General features: G+C 43.8%; 1 protein-coding gene across 8 annotated transcripts in view; it reads left to right on the top strand.

The window, feature by feature from the left end:
* mef2cb (myocyte enhancer factor 2cb) overlaps positions 1-14,001 on the top strand; it is a 71,865-nt gene extending 57,864 nt beyond the window's left edge. For 6 of the 8 annotated variants that reach the window (XM_062382151.1, XM_062382145.1, XM_062382154.1 and 3 more), the window contains 6 exons: positions 1,456-1,636; positions 2,486-2,533; positions 7,774-7,946; positions 9,266-9,395; positions 9,756-9,891; positions 10,098-14,001. In XM_062382151.1, the coding sequence (XP_062238135.1) occupies positions 1,456-1,636; positions 2,486-2,533; positions 7,774-7,946; positions 9,266-9,395; positions 9,756-9,891; positions 10,098-10,443 (1,014 nt within the window). In that variant the 3' untranslated portion in view covers positions 10,444-14,001. The remainder of the gene's footprint in view (positions 1-1,455; positions 1,637-2,485; positions 2,534-7,773; positions 7,947-9,265; positions 9,396-9,755; positions 9,892-10,097) is intronic. The other 2 variants (XM_062382152.1, XM_062382150.1) reach the window with 1 other exon arrangement.
* Positions 14,002-20,350: the final 6,349 nt, after the last annotated feature.

Here is a 20,350-nt window from a genome sequence, read left to right as displayed (position 1 = left end):
GGGCCTCTGGATTGCAGAGGACTGTTGAGGGGACTGTGCGGGGGAGAGGCAGAGAAGGAAGATGAGTGAAACAGGAAGGATGGCACCAGTTAAAGGACAGCTCACAGCAATGGGGCGTTTGTGCCGATGCAAACGTGCACGCAGAGACAGCTCCGGCCCTCTTAGAAAGCGTGGCACCGGGAAGTCATGGGTATGAAAACTCCTGCAAGGATTACGAGATGGAAGAAATTACTCAAAGGCTTCAAAAGAAATTAAACGGAACCAGAGACAGCCGCTCACTGGCTATAAAAGAGAGCATCCATAGTTTTTGGCGAGCCCACCCCTGTGTAAAATTACAGTAAAAGCGAAAACGATGCCTCACAATGAAATAAAGTAACATGCATAGTGTGTTGAAATAATATTAGGCCAAGGAAAATTAAAGAAGATGAAGTATAGCGCTAAGGCCCACATCCCTGTTCCACGTACGTCGGCCCGATGATCCCACTGATGCACTCGCCCCGTCCACGGCTCTAAGACACATGGCAGCAATTTAGGACCCTATTTTCTACTTCCTAAAGCTAACATGCAGGATCAACCACTTCCAGGGCACTCCCAAGGTTAAGTCCTTCTGCCAAGTGACACAATAAACATGACAAACTAGACGCCTGGGGGCCGGAGAGTTACCTCTGCTGATGAGACTGCTGTCAGATCTGAGTCCACCACCTATAAACACTTTGCATTAGCTCACTTTGACAGAAAAACAAATCATTTCTCATTGAATTCAGTTCTCCATGCGTGAAGCTAATCTTGCTTTTTAACGTGAGGTGAAGACAGACTGAATTATCTCTGGCCCATTTAAAACAGTGGGACGCCACTGGCTTTATTCCCAGTAAACCATAGCCTTCTTATTTCTTAAATGTAATAAACCTGGAATATAAATGTCACATTTCCTCATGTCAACCTTTTGCCATCACGGTTATTAGTATCCTCATAAGTTAACTACCTATGCTAAATCAAGCTGCAATGACAAAGTGTTGCTAGTCCATATATATCATCTGGAAAGCAATTTAAATAGCTCTGAGAGGAGTTTTCTAGGTGCTTAGCCTTTAGTTTTGGTGCAGTGCTCCCTCTTACCGACCACACTGTCCTGTATTTTTAGTCTTTGTTCTGAGAAGTTGTTTTCCTCAACTATGCATGGCTGTCTATTGTTAGTTCCCCGTTGGTCCCCTCTGAACTTGGCTGTCTGTCTTCACTTTTGTGTGCGACTGCTTCTGGAGTTGCACTCGGTCAAAGGATTTCTGAATTCCTTTGCGTTCCTGGAGTGTTTGTAACATGTCCCGTCTCTTTCTCTCTTTTCTGTGTCCATTCCTTTCCCTCGAAGGCCTCCTATTAGTCTGTTCACTCACTTCCATCGCTGGTATCGTTAGTCTAATCAAACTCGTGTCCGTGTCTCTTCTTTTTTTTTCTCTTTCTCAGCAGGCCGTGCCCCCGTCAAGCTACGACATGCCTGTGTCCATTCCCGTCAACAACCAGAACAATCTCATTTACAGCCATCCCGGCGGTTCCCTAGGCAACCACAACCTGTTGCCACTGGCACACCATGGCCTACAGAGAAACAGCATGTCTCCTGGAGTTACACACAGACCCCCCAGTGCAGGTAACACATGAACGGCCTCACTTGCTCTAATGCACCCATGTACACGCTGTCATCCACTCCATGTACCTGCTCTGTATCTGTCCGCCATGTTCATAGAAACCCATCAAACGTTTGATTTACTTTATGACAGCGACTCTTTATGAAGGCACTTAAAGGCAATGGGTGAATCTGGAGTCCGCTGTACATACTCACACAATGCCAGCTCAGTGATTTCTTCAAAGAGAGCCGATGATTTAAGAACACATTAAACCCCCAGCCCACAGTCTCATTGATTTAACATGAGGCTCTACACATGTCTCGCCTTATGTATGAGCATTGAATTTAATTGGTGACATAAGTAAATCAGGCCTATTGGTTTGTTGTTGTTGTCCAAGGTCCTTTTTCTGTCCCTCTGGTCTGAAGGCTGCTGCCCACACCCTTACCCTGTCATTACAACTGGATTCGAGGAGTGCCAGCATAAACTAAATATGAGTTTTGGCGCTCGCAGCGTCCACACCAAACCACACGCGCTCTGGACCCTCCCACTCTTCCACCTCACATGGATTAAAAATAATAATGTGTCATTTTTCTTGGACGCCTGCGAAACGTATTCGCTCGCAGTGTCCAGTTGCTCGGAGTGTTAAGGTTTGAGTGGGAAGCGGCATTACTTCGGGTATCAGTGCGCATATGAAGCGCCGAAACGCGCGCACACACACACACACAGACACACAGACAGCGTATTGTGATTAAATTGAGTTAGTTTCTGAAAAGTCAGCAAGGTATGAGACAGGAGCCATAGTGGATGTTACGTGGGTGTCTATCCTCTAATGGTTTTCTCTCTTTTCCTCTCCTCTCTCTTTCATCTTTCAGGTGGCCTCATGGGTGCTGACCTCACCACTGGCGCAGGCACCAGTGCTGGTAAGAACGGCCTCTAATATACACACACACATAGTTGTCTGCTAACACACACACACCCACACACACATATACACACACACACACACACATACACACATGGCACCCACTCACCCACTCAGGGCCATAAATTGCATGACTAATAGTAACCTAAACCCAAATGGAGATTTTGTCCATGATGTGTTGATGTTAGTGGTGGTGGAGTTCATCTGGGAATGTTTGCACAGTGCTGGGGTTGTGAAACATCCTGCCTGCGTTCAGCTATGAAACGCTAGAACAAGTGGGGTGGAAACAAATAAAATCGCAGTATATGCTGCAGCAGCAGATTGACTGACAGGTAATCTGAAGAGATTTGAATGTACCGTTCAATTTTCTCCGTGTCCCCGTACAATAATTTATTTCTCTATTAGCTTTGGGTGTGAATTAAAAAAATGACAACACCCATAGCTCCTATTTGGAGCAACTTGTTTTGCAAGAGAAACTTGCTTCACACACAATAACTGCTATCCTATGTCTGCAGCCAGATTAATTCAGTGCCTCACCGTGTAATATTGATCCCATGGAGCGGGGAACAACACGCGTTTGAGGAGCGTATGTAAGGAATCTTATGTGTTGGCCTCTGTGTGTCAATGGGTTTGTCCCCGAGGACATGTCAAGCCCAAGTTTATGGTGAAAAGACTCCCAATTAAAGGGTTAAATTTTACAGCTTTGGCAGTGTAGAGTGTAAAAATGGAGAATGGGGGGGGGGGGGGGGGTCAATGGGGCACAGCTGGGCAGCCTTGTCTGGCCCCTAGGGCTCCATCACAAGGGGTCAATGCTTGGTTTCTCTGTCTGGTCACTCATCACACACACACATACACACATAGACATCGACACACACACACAACAGGGCCGTTTGTTGTGGCGTGTGTTCTGTCGACGGCGTGCTGCAGAGCGTGATTCAACTGTAGCCTTTGTGTCACTGCGCAGCTCTCACAGAGTGCCTCTGTTCCTCCTGCGCGTCGCTCGGCAGCAGCGAAAAACACGACATTGAGAGAGAGAGAGTCATGTCGGAGCTAAAAGATTCCATTCAAAGCTCTCTTAAATCTCATATGGATGTGTGTGTCTGTGTGTGTGTGTGTGTATGTCTATGTGTGTGTGTTGGAGAGGGGGGACCCCAGTGATGAATATCCACTGATGGCTGAAGCATGTGTGCTGAGGAGAAACAGTGGGAGAACACAGATGGAAGTGTTCTGTGAACTTGGTCAGCCATTTTAATGATGTTCCTCTAAGTGACTCAGTGTGAGGTGGCCCAGCCACTGTGGCACCACAGCGGCTGCTCCTCTGCTCCTCGCCGCATGTTTTGATAAGATGATCGCACAATAGCCGTCCGGCCGGTGCATGAGTGTCTTAAGTGGCAGGGCCTAAGTGAAATAGGAGGAGCCAAGTTATGTGTCTTTTCGAACGTTCCTACGTGTGTGCATGTATGCGTGTATTTGTTCCAGACATGCATAAAAACACACAACGCCTCCTTTGTGTCTCAGATGTCTGCACAGAGAGAAGATGACAGCTTTTAAAGCCCCAACTCACATGGGATTTGCATTACCTGGGGTCCTCCCGTTGTTTGGAAGGATTCCTGTAAGAATATGCCACGTCTGTAAAGTTATAATTCCACTGCTGATTGTCTACCTTCTTCCACCAAACAGATTTAACCAATTTGGATCTCAATTAAATTCTCTCTAATTTTTCAATGTCTTGATTAGTTTAACTTTTTTTCCTTTCTGAGCTAACAGGGATGAAGGTAGTGGAGGTAATGATTGGACATAGTTAAAAGTAAAAATTCTGTAGGCTCATGTAACTAAAGGTTACCAGAGTTTATGCTTTCTGCATTTGTACGAATAGTCCATTAAAACAATCACTTATGTGGCACTCATGACTTTGTACCTGGATATTTTCTAAGAGCTCCCACTTCACATATTGTCATGCCAAAACCTGAGAGAGTTAGTGTTTAACTTTATTTCAAAGACAACAATCATAACAAAAGTCATTTAAAAATTTTTGAAAGACAACTATTGTTGTTCGTTGCAAGGCAGCAGTGTTTTCAAAAACTACATCAACTCAAAGTGCAGCACGTACCTGATTTCCCATGCAGAAAATACAAACTTCAGAGTTCTCCATCTTTGCAGCATTAGTACGGGACATATCTGGAGACATTCCTTTATATTTTACCCTGTAAATTCAATTCAAACAAGGACTTACTGAAAATCGGCTGTGTGAAACTCAGTTGTGGAGGTGAATTCTGACTCATACGAGGTCCCGAGGTGATTTTTTTAGTACAGTGCAAATAAGGCATGTTATTGAGAGACTGAGTTATCACATCTATCCTTCCTTTAAGGGACGCTGGGGGTCCTGGAGCCGATGTGTTATCGTATATAACATAAATTTACTTTGAGATGTGCATATTCACGCGTATGTTCGTTCATTTATATACAGTATGTCGTCAATCTGTCAAATCCTCTGCTTGTGAGGGGCGAGACAGAGCGCGAGTGAAAGCGAGCTGATGAACGCAGCTCCAGACCAAGGACCCAGCATGTGAAAACCTCCCACCTCCATTTGTGCAATTATGTAGCTGTCATCTCCGCACCGATCAGCACTCTAAAAAGCACCGCGAGGATTTAACGAGAAAACTCCTGTCGCCTCTCACCTTGATCACAGGCCAATTACTCCCTCGGATGGATTACATACCAGGTACATCTTTTAAGACGTCCCTGGTCAGATTGTCACAGAAACGCAAGTTAAGAAAGAACACCCATAACAACTGACACCGAGTCGGGCTCAGCAGATCAGACGACGTGTGTTTCAGTGTTGGCAGCACCTCGCACCAACTGTACAAGTTGTGAGCGCGAGTTTGACACCTCAGTTCAGTTGGAGAATTCAGGGTTGAATGCACATTTGGCCAAACCGCAACGGAAGCGTGTATGTGTGTGTATGGGGGGGAATAGGATGGAGCGCGCCTGTTAGACCACAACAGGACACTAAAAATGAGTTTAACCACACCTCTCCTTTGTGTGTGTGTGTGTGTGTGTGTGTGTGTGTAAAAGAGGGAGAGAGAAATAACGAAAAACTTTGGGGGGGGGGGGTTTTGTCACACATGTGCATCTTGAAGTGCTTCAACCGTGGCACCTACAGAGGCCGACTGCCACTCGTCCCCCAGGTATGAGCTCAGATGTCCCTCAACGACCCTGAAATAGCAAAAAAGCTGTTTATCGCAGTCTCAGATCAAATGTCGTTCTCTACGTGTTACTTTCATATGACGGCAACACAGACCCCAGGGTGAGCTGTGTTTAATTTTGGTACTTCCTCCCGATGGTTGACACCAGACCTGCCCCGCAGCCCGGCGTGAGAGCAGCATTAAGAGGAAGAGAGTGGAAATTAACTCGACCTGATATCACGTCTTCAGCTGCAGCCGTTATTGAAGGCAACCGTCCTAAACTCGATGGAGCCTCAGAACGGACAGATAAGAGTCACTGTCCTCGCTTCATTAGCTCCTTTAGTGAGTGATTTTGACTTTTGAAGCGCGTAGTGATTGGCCTGTGCCGCTCGTGATCACATAATTGACTGGACCGCCGCCATCTTCACAGGGCGGCAATACACAGATGTCTGATTAAACGTCACCGAGATAAAGTCCGTGTCATCTTGACCAAAGTGTGTATTAATTTCTCTGTATGGTTCGGCCTCTTTTATTTTATTCATTTGCACAGAAACACTGATGTACTTCCTGCTGGGTTATTTACTAAAGCGTGTGTATGCGAGCGGTGTGTGTGTGTTTTATGTGTGTGTGCGGTCTCATTCATCTGGCTCCACATGCACCCACTCAGTCGCACAAAGGGCCAGCCATGAGAATAAGGGAGCGGGAAAACTGAAGAGGCAGCTGCCTCTTTGCCAATGTGAGATCGACACTGGAACGGAGAGGGTCCAACACAAAACACACACGTGCATCCATGTGCATCACACTCGTGCATAAGCAGTCGTGTCTCACAGGGTGTCAAGTCGTATTGTGCCTATGTCAACGCTTATAATGTGACAGAAAAATTATACTAATGTTGAATCATGCATGTTAAATTGTCCACAGTAAAACATACAATAACGCATATGTCTTTAACATCAACTTATACATGCTCACACATTTAACATGCCAGCAGACACACACACACACACACCGGCAGACGCACACACTGTTGTTCTTGTTTTCTGTCAGACGGTCTCATTTTCTCTCACCGCTAGCGGTCGTTTACTCTTCAGATTGTTGAAATTGAGCTTTTTAGACTTTTCATTTCCAAACAACAAAAACCTCGCTCTCAAATTAAACAAAGATCAGCGAAGGGAAATTGCCCAGGAAGACATCTGCGACTCATTTTCCCCCGGAGTATATGATTAGGAAATTCATTTATGTCTAACGTATAATTCCTGCCCGTCTTTCAAGTGGGATCGTCCACACAGTGCCCTGTGTTCTACCCCGTGGAAGGAGGAAGGAGAAGTAAGGGGAAAAACAGCCTGCGGCATTGGGTTAGAAACAAAGACTATGTTGCCTGCAAGAATGCTCCACTCTCAATTTTTTTTTAATGACGTTGCTAGGATTTCGCCCCACCGTTTTTTTTTTTTTTTTTAGGGAGAACTGGGTGCTGCACTTGGCCCTCTGTAGTTAAGGGAACACAGATCTGGGGGCAACCCCAAGGCAGGGTCTTTGTCTGGAAGAACCACATGTGTTTAACTCTGATGGCCAAATGATGGGTCCCATCCCTCTGTGGTCCTGCTACCCGTAATTAGACGTTTTTACGCGACTCACTGGCTGTTGCAGGGCACATGTAGCCTTAACTGACAGTGACAGAGGTGGAGGGTGAGGTCCTCTGCAGTGGAAGCCTTCATTGTGTGACTGCCAAACAAACAGCGGCAATCCTCGAGGCGAAATCAGTCGTCTGTTTGAGTATCTGTTAATGACGCTCGCATGAAGCGCCATCGACAAGTCTGCTCCGACTGGTGAGCTCATAAAATATTCTACCACAGGAAGAGCAGATGAGACAGAAACACTGGAAATGAGCACGAGGTGAAAATGGATTCCCGTAGTTCTTAATTAGGCTCCACCATCACCGACAGCAGGATCTCCAAGATTCATTAAACTTTTGTAACAGGTTTAATAACATGTAGCTCGGCTCAGAGACCATTCAGGGGCAGAGGTATATTTAATATCTTTCTTTCTCTTCCAGGAAATGGATATGGGAACCACCGCAACTCGCCTGGTCTGCTGGTCTCTCCGGGCGGCATGAACAAGAACATGCAGGCAAAGTCTCCCCCGCCCATGAACTTGGGCATGAACAATCGCAAACCAGACCTACGTGTGCTCATCCCTCCCGGCGCCAAGAACAACATGCCCTCCATCGTGAGTAATCTTTTCATCCCTTTCATTTCTTACCATCGCTCCCTCCTTTGACCACCCTCCGTTCCCTGTAGTACATCCTCCCGTCTTTAAGGTTACGTTGGTTTATTTCCTCTCTCGTCCTCTTTGCTGCCTCCGGCTCTTCGTATGAGACTTGGGGCGAAGCGGTTAACTTTAGGCACATTTCTTTGTTTTCTATTGTGCCTCTGCAGCTTCTTTAATCAACAACTCTCCTCTTCAAAATGTCCTTTACCCCAAGACTGATATATTTCATCTGCTGTATTTGTTTGTACATGTTAGCAGTTGTACTTTAGACCCCGATATCTCTTTCTGATGAGGTTTTTTAGTGAGTTACAGTTAACATCCTCCTTTTTCACACTAGCTCTGTTCCCTTGGTCCTACAGCAGCTCCATCCCTAGACTCACCAGTATTTCTCTTTTCTCACTCACTAATTTGAATTTACCCTTTTAACGCCGTCAGTCTGAGGATGTTGATCTGCTTTTGGTAAGTTGGTCTGCTACTCAAATTTAGAAATCAAATCCCCCCCTACAAGGGCCCGTAGAGTCTTAAACTTCTGAAAGAGCATAATGTTCCGTGTAGAACGGAGAGCAGGCACCTGAGTCTAACCTCTTAATGATTGTTACAGACAGATACAGGATGCCATAGGCCAGTGGTTCCGACTTCACTGTAACTTCAATCTTTATTGTTGCTGACTGCGCTGAAGAAGCCGATGTCCCATGACATTTTGTGAGGGCTTATACTGCCCCCCAGTGGTGCATCAGAGTTAAGTCAGCCTGGCCTCTTTTTCTTGCCTCAGCCTTCGTCTGTCCTCTCTTCCCACCACTCCCTGCATCAGTACGTCTGCGTATAAACGGTACAGGCTCACAGTTTTATTTACCAGAATATGGAAATGAACATCAACACAAAATTACACTGTGATTTTGCTCCAAACCTCAGTTAACGTTCCCCCCCGACCGTCTCCTCTGCCACAGTGAAGTGCCTCTCCCTTGCCGTCGCTGTGTTGCTGTGGAGACTGATGGGGTTACTATAGCGACAGTGCGCCCTCAGAGAGGGTGGTAAATGATGGGGTTGGCAGGGTTCAGCCGTGCCGCACGTCAAGTGATTAATTTCCCAAGAAGTTGGCATCACTTTTATTTTCTCAGCATCTGTTGAGTGAAGGAAAGAAATGGAAAAGAAAAAAGAAAAAAAAACTTTCTGGGCTTGTCACCGTTTTTTGTTTGTTTTGTCTGGGAAGTGATTTCATGTCCTAACGCTGCTTCCATCTCTCTTTCCTCTCTCCTCCGTCTCTTTATCTGTCTCAGAACCAGAGAATAAACAACTCTCAGTCGGCTCAGTCACTGGCCACCCCTGTGGTATCAGTAGCAACTCCCACTCTACCAGGACAAGGCATGGGTGGTTACCCGTCTGCCATCTCTACTTCTTATGGTACCGGTACGTATCTTATCACCGTCACTGTAAAGTTTTCATTTTCCCATCAACGCAGGATCATACTCTGTTACCTTGAATGTTTTAGATAATGATATGTATTTTCCTTCAGTTCTTAAAAAAACCTCCAAACAATTCCGTTTGGTTCAAGGGGATTTAAATTAGTAAAAATCTACTAACTTGAAATGCATGTGCTGCTTTTTGAAAATCCAAATTTAAATGTTATACCGCTTTGTGACAGCAGAGGGCGCTGTTGTCCCACTCACTAACTGAGACCCAGCATTTATCAGTGAGGCTCTTTGACCTTCTTTGAACAACCTGTAATCTTCGTCCTCCTCTTCATTTCCCCTGCGTGTCTGTACACAGAGTATTCCCTGAATAGTGCAGATCTGTCCTCCCTGACCGGCTTCAACAGCGGCAGCTCCCTTCACCTTGGCTCAATGAGTGGGTGGCAACAGCAACACCTTCAGAACATGCAGCATTCAGCCCTCGGCCAGCTAGGGTGAGTGACAAGGTGTTGTGAAATGCATGATGTGGTACCTGAGTCATCACTAGAGATTCAGCACACTCAGGAGGGTCACTGTTTTCAACTCGTAAGGTCCAACACAAATATAACACCCTGCTGTTTTCATGAGTTTGAGTGTCACACTAAACATCACTTTGTTTCTCTGTAACTCTCTAACCCTGTGTTTGCTTTCCTTCCCACAGAAATTGCTCTAACTCTCACTTATGTCAGGGCTCAAATCTCTCCCTGCCCTCTGCTCAAAGCCTGCACATCAAGTCCGAACCGGTTTCTCCTCCCAGAGATCGCACCAGCAGCACGGGGGGCTACGGCGGGGGGGTACCACCTCCCCACAACAACTCGTCCCGCCAGGACTCGGGACGCTCCCCAGTTGATAGCCTGAGCAGCTGTAGCAGCTCCCACGAGGGCAGCGACCGCGACGAGCACAGGAATGAGTTCCACTCACCTCTGGGACTGTCCCGGCCCGCCATGGATGAACGCGAGAGCCCCTCCATCAAGCGGGTGCGCCTGTCAGAAGGATGGGCGACATGATAGCCCTGTCCTCTCTCCCTTGCCCCGAGTTGCCCTGAGCGCCCCCCCCCCCCCCCCCGCGCCCCGACAACGCATCGTCACAGAGCCCCCAAAGTCAGCTCCCTCCTCTTCCGCCTCTCACCTTACGTGAGGCGAGTCACTCACCGCCCGACCCCATGGCCCCCCCCCCCCCCCTTTTATCTCTTCAACGCTGAAGGAAAGAGAAGGGACGACCCTTTTCAAAAATCTGTTTGTAATTTCTTTTCCCTTTTGTTTTCTTTTTGCTGAGTGCGTGTGTGTGTGTGTGTGTGTGTGTGTGTGTGTGTGCGTGTGTGTGCTATACATATTGACATTATATATACCAGTGGGGTGTTGTAATGGGGGGTTTGGGAGGGTTGGTGTTGATTGGGATAGGATCAGGGGGGTATTTTTGTTGGGGAGCTATGCATAAATTGTATTGTGTGTGGATAAAAAGAATCACGTATGCATATATCTTTACACGTGTGTGTATGTGTACATATATGCATATCAACAAATAAACAAAAAAATAGTCAGGTACTCTGTTTCATAAAACGTACGTACAATTTGCCTCAGCGATATATCAGTGAGTAGAGACGGAAAAAAAACAGAAAGAAAAAAAAAACATTAACATGAGTGTGAGTGTGTCCAGTGGAAACACCTTAGCACTTGAGTTGGACAGACAATACATGTGTACAGTGTCGGTTTCATTGCTATATACCTTCTCTGCAGTTCTCCCTTGCAAAAATGTGTGTTACCATTAGATGATGTCATGTTGCAGGTTCAACGTATTTATGTAAATAGAGGGTGACGGGAGGGGGTGGGGGGGGGGGAGACGGGCAGGGGTCGAGTTGCCAGACGTTACAAGGTTTATTTACTCACTAAATGAGGAGCTTTTATGCAACATTTGAAGGATTGTACAGGTAAACAGACGAATCGGATGCTAAACGTGTGGAACCTTCGGCCATTGCAGCGCTCCCCTTAAAGACAGGAGCTGCACGAGGACCACCCCATTGATCTAAGAGCTACGTTAGTGTAATCAAGAAAACTCTCGATCTAGTATTAACTATTCAGTATTAATAAACAAAAAAAAAGAAGAAAAATAAAAAACAATTGTACGATACACTTGCTTATATTTTCATATGAAAGGAATACAATGCAAAGCATTTTTGTGGCTTTTTGTAGTTTCTATAAGCCAGAATGTGTTTTTGATAGCTTTGCTAATAAGAGATGGATAGTTCACCTAGAGGGGAGGAGACAGGGCCTCGGAGTCCTAAGCCATGAAAAACAGACTGAGATCCAATGCTTTGCTGAACTGTTTTATCTTTGTAGAGGTTTGTTTTTAAACGTGTATTTCTAATTATATATAATAATGGTAATATTAAGAATCTTTTAAAAAAAAAAATCTGTGAAATTAACATGCTTGTGTATAGCTTTCTAATATATAAATATATATAATAATGATTTTTTTTTTTTTTTTTGGTTGGTTTCTTAGTGGAGTTTCTATGTGCTGATGCACATTTTGTCTGGTTTGTTTAATTTGAGCCCTGAGCAGTGCTGTTTTCGGGGGTGTACTTATAGTCTAACCTTAACAAACCAGCAGGAGAGCGTGGCCAGAGTTTGTGACCGGGCAGAGTTGGACCTGAACACTGACATAACAACCTGTTAGTGGGAAATGTCACGAGACTGGAACTGGGGATGACAGAATTGAACACTGACACACAATGTACATTATTGTCACTCTGATGAGGAGATATGACCGGGCCTCAGTCCACATCCACATTCATTTTTATGCATCAGATATTTCATTCGGAACATTAATTACCTAATTCAATATAGTTAATCTCATCAGACATGTTTTTGACATTATCGGTTTTCTTCTCCAGCGCGATCTGAAGCGTGTGCTCAGGATGTTGCACGAGCCCAGAGCCGATCCGTACAATTTTCTTTTTGAATCATCATTTTATCCCCCGTAATATGATTTTTGAAAGTGCATTGTGATTAATTATCCCCAATCATCGGTCTGTGTTGATTCCTCATGTTCCGCTCTTCAAAGCAGGGTTCCACACCATGTACCCCGAGTCACTGACGGCTCGGCTTCAGACACACAGGGACACATCGGTCACGCTGGTTTTGGGAGAAGCACAATTGTTTATTTTAGATAAAAACAGCTGTTTTGATTTCTCTCTTTTTTTTAAACAACAAAACTAGCCACATGTCTCTCCGCCTCCCACTCCCCTATCTGCTGTCACTTAAGTGTTATGATATTTCTGTGTGCATAATTCATGCAGGTTCACTTTGTTGTTACTGTATACAGTCTGTGTAGTCGAAAAGGGGCAGAGCCTCTATAACGGTGTTCTCTCTCTCTTCTCTCTCTCTCTCTCTTTTTTTAAATTCAATACAAAAAGGCTGAGAAAAAAAATATTCATATATATAAACATGATGTTTCAGGCAGCATAAGTGTGGAGAAACCAAAGCCAGTGGCATTTATTTTTTTTTGTGTTGTAAACTCAACTTTTATTTTCACATTCATTTATGGTTTTTTTGCAAGCATTGAAACAACACAATAAAAAGAATTTGCTCAAATGTACAATTGGTTTCACATTTCAATTTCAGTCAAATGTAGCGTTCAGTTGTCTTTTACCAAACCACAGTGTTTTACCTGTTCTGTTGCTCATTCGTCTCCCTGTGCATTGCATTGGACGCTTTATACAGAAGAGGAAATATTGTATCTGCAATTTTTATTCACTTTAAATCCACAGAGTCATTCAGGCCTGGTGGTGTGAAACGCTTGTGTGATCAAAACACATTTACACACTTATTAACGTTGAATTAATGCAAACTTGTCCTGCTTGTTGTGTCATTTTGACATTAATTCAAACCAAAGACATGGAGAAAACTTGTCTTTATATCTTCTTTTCTGTTTCTTTTTGTGTTTTGTTAAAAAATTGGAAGCCATTCTTTTCCATCATCTGTTGATCAGTTGTTCTCTGTCGTTCTGTTACTACAGACTAAATGTTGGTACCTCAAATTTGACCCAGGCAGTACCTCAGCTGATGTTTTTGATAAGTCACCTGCAGTGCAAAGGGGAGACACCTGTACAGCCATGTGTAGTGACATACCATTGCTTAAGGTCCCAGTATTCACACGGGATTCTCTGTTGCTCCATCGTGTTTGTGGTTTATTTAAGTTGTATTCAGAAGCTGAAAAGGATTTTTTTTGTTTTGTTTTAATTGAGTGACCTGTTAAAATGCTTAAAAAAAAAAGTCAGTCTGTAGTATCAATGTAGCTTGTATAAACCTGAAAATGGGGGAGGTTTGGAACTAATGTTTTCTGGAAACGCAAGAGCGGCTTTCAGCGGCAAAAGCTGGCCTTTGTCGCCACTTAAGACTAAGATGGTATTAAATTAAATCCACATCTCTGTAACTCAAGGGACTTGATTCAGCTGTATGTAGTGAACACGTATGGGGGATGAAATAAAGGTCTCCTCTGCTGGAGGGAAAGGCTATTTGTATTTTGCAGAGATTTCAGTAAAGTTACTGGCTTTCTTAGTTATCCCGATCTGACTTGGTGTGATTTCATTGTGTTTGACTGGTTCCTGCACGCACTCCAGAAACACTGGTTCCTGCAGACTCAAACAAATAACACACATGTTCATACGATTGCATGAAACTCTGCCAGGAGTGGTGCGGAAACCGCTTCACGTCAAGAAAAGGTGTATAAACTACATCACACTGAAACAATGACAAACGCATCATTTTCACATTTGCCTCTTTGTGTTTACCATAAAACAAATCCGACACTTTGCCATAAATATTCATGCAAAAAAGGCTTTTATTTGACATTTAAAGCTGAGGTTTATCTCACTTAAATTTACAGTAGCATCATCTTTCTCACTAATACATTAGACGACACACAGTGCACATGGATCTTCAATTCACAATGAGGAGGATACAAAAAAGCATACGTCTGTTCATAAGTAATCTTCCGAACACAGGGAGCTGCAAATCTGAGGGATGTGAAAAATTCCCCTGACTCACACACACACACACACACACACACACACGAGAAGAAAGAAAAGAGAACAATCTCTAAGATCTCTCTTTTTCTTCCCTCACTGGCTTCTTCCTAACGACCATGTGAGAATTTGTGCAGCTTTGTATACGAGAATTGCTTTTTTGGAAATTACATAGGCAGTGGCTGATTAATATCTGACTTGTGACAACTCAACAATCAGTGACAACAGTTGTTTATTGTGTGCGGATGGTTGTGTGATTTCAGTTTAGTGATTGTGGAAGAGAACTCCCCCCCCCTGTGGTTCTGACGCGTCTTTGTTGAGGCCGTTGTGTTTCTCTTCTTTCCACATAACATAAACACACCACGTGGAATTTTTTACTTAACCTACAAACCATCAGATATTTAATATGGAGGACACTCTTGACATTGAGAATCGATACAGATGAAAACTAATAATCAAACGAAGCCTTTCCGAGGCTGAAATTCGATACCGAGCTTTTTATTCGTTTTCTCAATGCACCGTCACTGCAACGTCTTTTGATATAATAAGAATGATCTTTTATCAGACTTTTGTTTTTATTTCGTTAGAATTCGAAAAGATACGTCGAAGCCTGTCGTTTGGAGATTTCTATTTTATTCACATCACGTCGTTAAATGTGAATTAAAGCTTTGAAGTGAAGATGCGCTCCAATGCTTTATGGAAACGCACACGTGGAAACTCTTGGAGCCACATCTCTTCTTATTTAAACCAACCATCGAGATTAAATCAGTTTTCTAAAAGACTGTAAAATGAAGTACATTAAAAACATTTCGTTTTAAATCCGCATCCATTTGAATCATTCAAAGAGTTTGGTATCTGTGGCAAAACAAAGTAGCAATGTTTGTTTTTTTCGCGATTTTGCAATTACACTCTAATTCAATGAATTGATCATTTTCTATCTAAAAGTCATATAAGCGTTTATTTGTCAGTGAACTGTACATATGTATATGTATAAGTATAGGTATATAGATATATAGTTATATAGGTATATAGACTGGAGTCGAGTTTTGTCTTCAGAATGTGAAAACAGAGAAAATAAAAACTCATCGTAAAATAAGGATGTCATAAAGTTGCACATTTTATAACACATTTTGTTTTATAATATTATATATTTGTTAGATCTCACAAAAAGCCTCGCTGTAACCACAAGAACAAAAATGCACCTTTATCATAATTTAATTGTGGAATAAGATTTTGAAATTCTCATTAAATCCTGACCTGACTTCAATCGAGCACAAACTTTGACGGAATCAGTCCAAACAGTTTTCTTGATGGTGCCTGTGAGCCTCCGCTGCTAAACACTGGATCTTGTGGATTTGTATTATTTTTGCGCTCACTTACATTCCTGCAGGGGCTGAGGTTATATTTGAATTATCGTGGGAAACTTTGCGTCCCCTCAGGTTTTAATTTAACTCCATGACCCCCCCCCCCCCCCCCCCCCCTCCTGCTTCATAACATTAAACCTGAGAGCAGTGAATTAAAGGGTTTATTCCAGGAGCCTGCGCTTCCACAGTCACTGTATATAAACACCACATGTGTATCATCTGTCAGAAACAATGTGACAATGTTCTCAGATGGTCCGACTGACGCAAACACACGTGGAGATTTGAACCGTCTGATCAACCGTTAGAAAGATAAAGGCCAGAGGTAAAGAATCAAAAGGTGCACGGCGGGAAAAGAAAATGTGATTATACATGATCAATAAATTATTTGCAATTAAATAAAGGCTTATAGTCTCAAATAGTAGACATTTAAAAAGTTAAGGATGAATGTGTTTCTTTAATACAGTCTCTGTACAATCTGTACACGTCAGCACTTTAGAAACATCTTATCTAACTAACTTTGTCTTTCAACAACTTCAATGCATTTCTCGATTGTTGACGTCATTTTCAGTAAAATATGTTCCATCATTTAATGTTGATGAGCGGATGGGGGGGGGGGGGGTAGTTCAGGTGCACGTGCACTTCACTGGCCGTGGAGGAGCTTTGTCTCCCCGTCATCGACTATCTCCAAACTCACCACTAGATGTCACCGTTTAGTCGTCTAGTTGTCAGGCTCCTAACCTTCATCCTCTTCCCCCTCCTCCTCCTCCTCCTCCTCCTCCTCGCTGTCTGTCTCCAACACCATCAATGGAGATGGAGCAGACGTGAATCAGCCTCAGTGCGACACTCACTGCCTCACCAACATTTTTATATATTAGGTGATGAACAGTGGCGATAATGTGGGGACTCTTCATCCCTCATCATTTGCAAAGCCTGCAGGTTCACGATTAGATTCTACTTGCAGTAATAACAGACGGCAATAGTATCAATGGTGAAATTATTATTTTTAATAATAATACTAATAATAATAATAATAATAATAGAAGTAGAGTTGAGGATTGTGAGAGTATTTGCTCCCTGTACTGTTCCTGAGTTCACGTTGCAGGACACCTCGCACATTACAGCTGAAAGTATTGAACAGTAAAAAAAAAAGCTTCTTCTTTTACAGTTTATTCCAGTTTCGTAGGTTTCTGATACAAACTCCACATTTTAACTCATGATTCAATGTAGACTATAATTTACATTTTTAGAACCTTTGGTTATTTCTGAAAAGAAAAGTATAGTACGTGCTGCGTGGCCTCATTATGATATTCATATTTCATCAGATATAAAAATGATCAATGGCTGGCATCACATCTCCTTGCATTTGAAAGTTAAAATAAAAAATGGCGAACTCTTTTATTTTGTTTCTCCCCTGTTTTCACATCACATGTTCTTATCTTATCGTTTCCTATCATCTGTATGACAGTTGTTTTTTGCACGCGGCTGTATAATCACTATTATATTAAATTCGTGTTATTGTATGATCGGCAGCAGATAATCCGGTGTCTATGAATTATTCTGTCCAACACTCGATTCAACAGAGAAGCACATGGGCTGTTGTTCTCTCTCACTGCCACTAACGACCTGTGTGAGATGTTTATATATTGTACATATTAAAAAATGAGCAAAGAGTCAAATGAAATGTCTGCCTCACCCAAAGAAAAGAGATTTTAACGAATCACTCCATTTTTTTTTTATTTACATTGGTTTTGTGAGATCGTCCATAAACAAGCACATCGTGAAATTAAACTCTATCTTATGGAATAATTGTGCTTCCATTTTGTCAATAGCAAAAGTGTGACAGTTATTTAAGTGGTGTTTGTGTGTTTTTTTTAAGGAAATAAGAAGGTGTGTGTCACCTTCATATTTTGGGAGATGTTGCAAATACAAAGGAAGGTGCTGAATGGAGTATTTAAACGCATCCTATAACATTAAGTAACATCCTAATAGTTTTGCTCTAGGTAACGAGAGGGCTAAACATGTCTTTTTAGCGTGGGGAGCTCTGGATAGGTGGAGTGACGGACTCCTGTGGCTCCTGTCTTTACGCGCAGCCCGCCTGACCACTGGTGTTCAGCCACGAGCGTTTTAAGACAGAGCGAGGTTCGATGGCGAAGGGAGGAAGCCTGCGTGGGTTTGCGTGGATCTGCTTTGGCAGAGGAAACAAAAAGTTTTCCCTGCTGGAAAAAAGGTCCCACCAAACTTCCTAGAGGGCTCGCGCATAATGGCGAGCCACGCGGAAAGCAGCAGCAGCAGCCTGAGTGGATTTTTGGTAATTGGAGGTGAGTTGAAATGTTTGGACTCAGGTTCACTTTGGTTTTGTGGAGACACACATACATACAGCGAGTGCGCTTTCATACAAAAAGAAAAAAGTTGTTGGTATTTGTTAGCGTTGGAAATGTCTGTCTTCTATTTTCTTTGACGCGATGATTGGAGACATATCCTCCGTATGCACTGCACTCGCATGCGCGCGCTGGCACCGGTGAGCGCGTGCACGGCCGCCGAGGAGACAGCCTGAGAAATCGTTGCCTTAAATGTCAGCGCAGCGTCACCGGTTTCCTCACAAACAGGGCAGGAGACTTTTTTTGTTTTATTACTTTTCTTCTCTCAGACTCAGACGTTCTCCTGTGATGCGCCACGAGTCGCCTCACGGCGGAATCACATCACCTCCTCCTCTCCTCTATTGTTTGCGCAGCGCACAGCTCTTTGTTCATGCACGCTGTATATGCGTATTCAAAGCCTATAGCGCATTTACATCACTCATATTATAAGGGTGAATCTTCATTATTGACACGACAGAGATGCTGCTATCGCGGCTATGTAAACATGAGCATCATATTCACCTACAGCTCTGAATATGCAGTGTGTATTAAATACCATCGCTGCAGCAGAAAGCGCACAAGGGCGTCACAATCTATCTTAAGACGCAGAAATCATACAGTATACAGGCACCATAAGCGAGAAAGTGTGTAAATGCAAATCTAGCCACTGAATATGCATCAATATTGAAAATAATACGCACACCAGAGCCAACGGCGTCGGAGAATTGAGAATGGCGGAGCGGGTCGTCTCATTACGCATGGGCGGTTTTTCAACGCATGGAGCCACGGTTCCCCTTCTCTTCATGGTCTCTCTTCTGTCCCGTTCACCTTTACGAAGCCTCTTTGGATGAAAAAAAAAAAAGCATACAAAAGACTTTATATGTCGGGCTTTCAAAACGGCAATCAAACACCCAAGAAACTGGCTGGGGGGAAATTACTCCGACTGCGGCAGGGCGGACTATGTAGCCTAGTAAGCGGGATTTGCATATTTTGATGCGCTAATTGCCTTGATGTATTTAAATATGGCTGCACGTAGCTGATATGCTTGTCTACGTCATTGAACGTGCCCTCGCTGTTAAACTAAAACGTGAATCCGGTTGAATGTAATGGATACGCCTGCAATTAGGCAAGGAGGAGGGGGGTGTCCCTTAGAGAGGCTGCTCTGCGCACCTTTTGCCTGTTTTAAAAAAAATATATATTTATATACGTATACATATCCAATCAAGATGATTTTCTATCATTTTCTTTTCTCAGGGAAAATAACATTTGAGAGGGGAAAAAAAGAAGTATGTGAAAATTGAGATTTAAATTAAATAACCGAGCAGGGAGCCTGACGCGTTAGTGTCTCAGACAGAAAGATGGATGGATGATGTTCCTGCAGAGCAAAGCGCTCCATCTCTTTTGGCACAAGATTTACCGGATTATAACATATTCACAAAAAAAACAAAAAAAAAAGTCTGTCAAATAGGTCACCACAACTTATTTTCTCTCTCTCGTGTGTGTCCAGTTCGCGAGGGGGCACGCGCCTGTGTGTGTGAGAGTCTTATAAGATTACCTCTTGTTAGGCAACTGGGAGCAAGGTCAATTCATAAGCGATGCGGTGTTCAGGCCTGCACTTTACGCACAGATCCAATCCCGAACCATTTTGGAGTGAAGTTGAATGTGTCGTGTGTGTTTTTCCCTTCTTCTTTTTTATTACTGACCTCATTCTAGACTTAGTTTGGGAATTGCATGTAGCAAATCACCCCCCCCCCCCCCTTCTCTCTCTCTCTGTCTGGGAACCCGGTAAATGCGTTCCGTTTGTCAAAACGTGTTAGCGATGCGCCTGCAGCAAATTCATTACCAGCCCGGCTGCGAGGCTCACTTCGTAACCTGGTCAGGATGGAGGGAGAGGGGGGGGGGGGGGGGGGGGGGGGGGGGTGTCAGAGGAGGGAGAGGTCCACGCCGCCAAACCCCGCGCGAACAATGCTGCCTCAGTTCGTGCGTGCAACAAAAGAACCGAGGGAACTTGTTTGAATTTCCGAGCACGTCCTCTCCTCACACAGAAGGATGGACTTTACACCGCCCCCCCCCCCCCCCTCATCATCATCATCACCCCCCACCCACACCCCCCACTCTCATCCCACCCCACCACCACCAACAGAGGGAGAGAGAGAAAGAAAAAACTTGCA

Source organism: Platichthys flesus, chromosome 3 (assembly GCF_949316205.1).
Source record: "Platichthys flesus chromosome 3, fPlaFle2.1, whole genome shotgun sequence".
Classification (NCBI taxonomy): domain Eukaryota; kingdom Metazoa; phylum Chordata; class Actinopteri; order Pleuronectiformes; family Pleuronectidae; genus Platichthys; species Platichthys flesus.
This window is presented reverse-complemented; position numbering and strand designations above follow the sequence as displayed.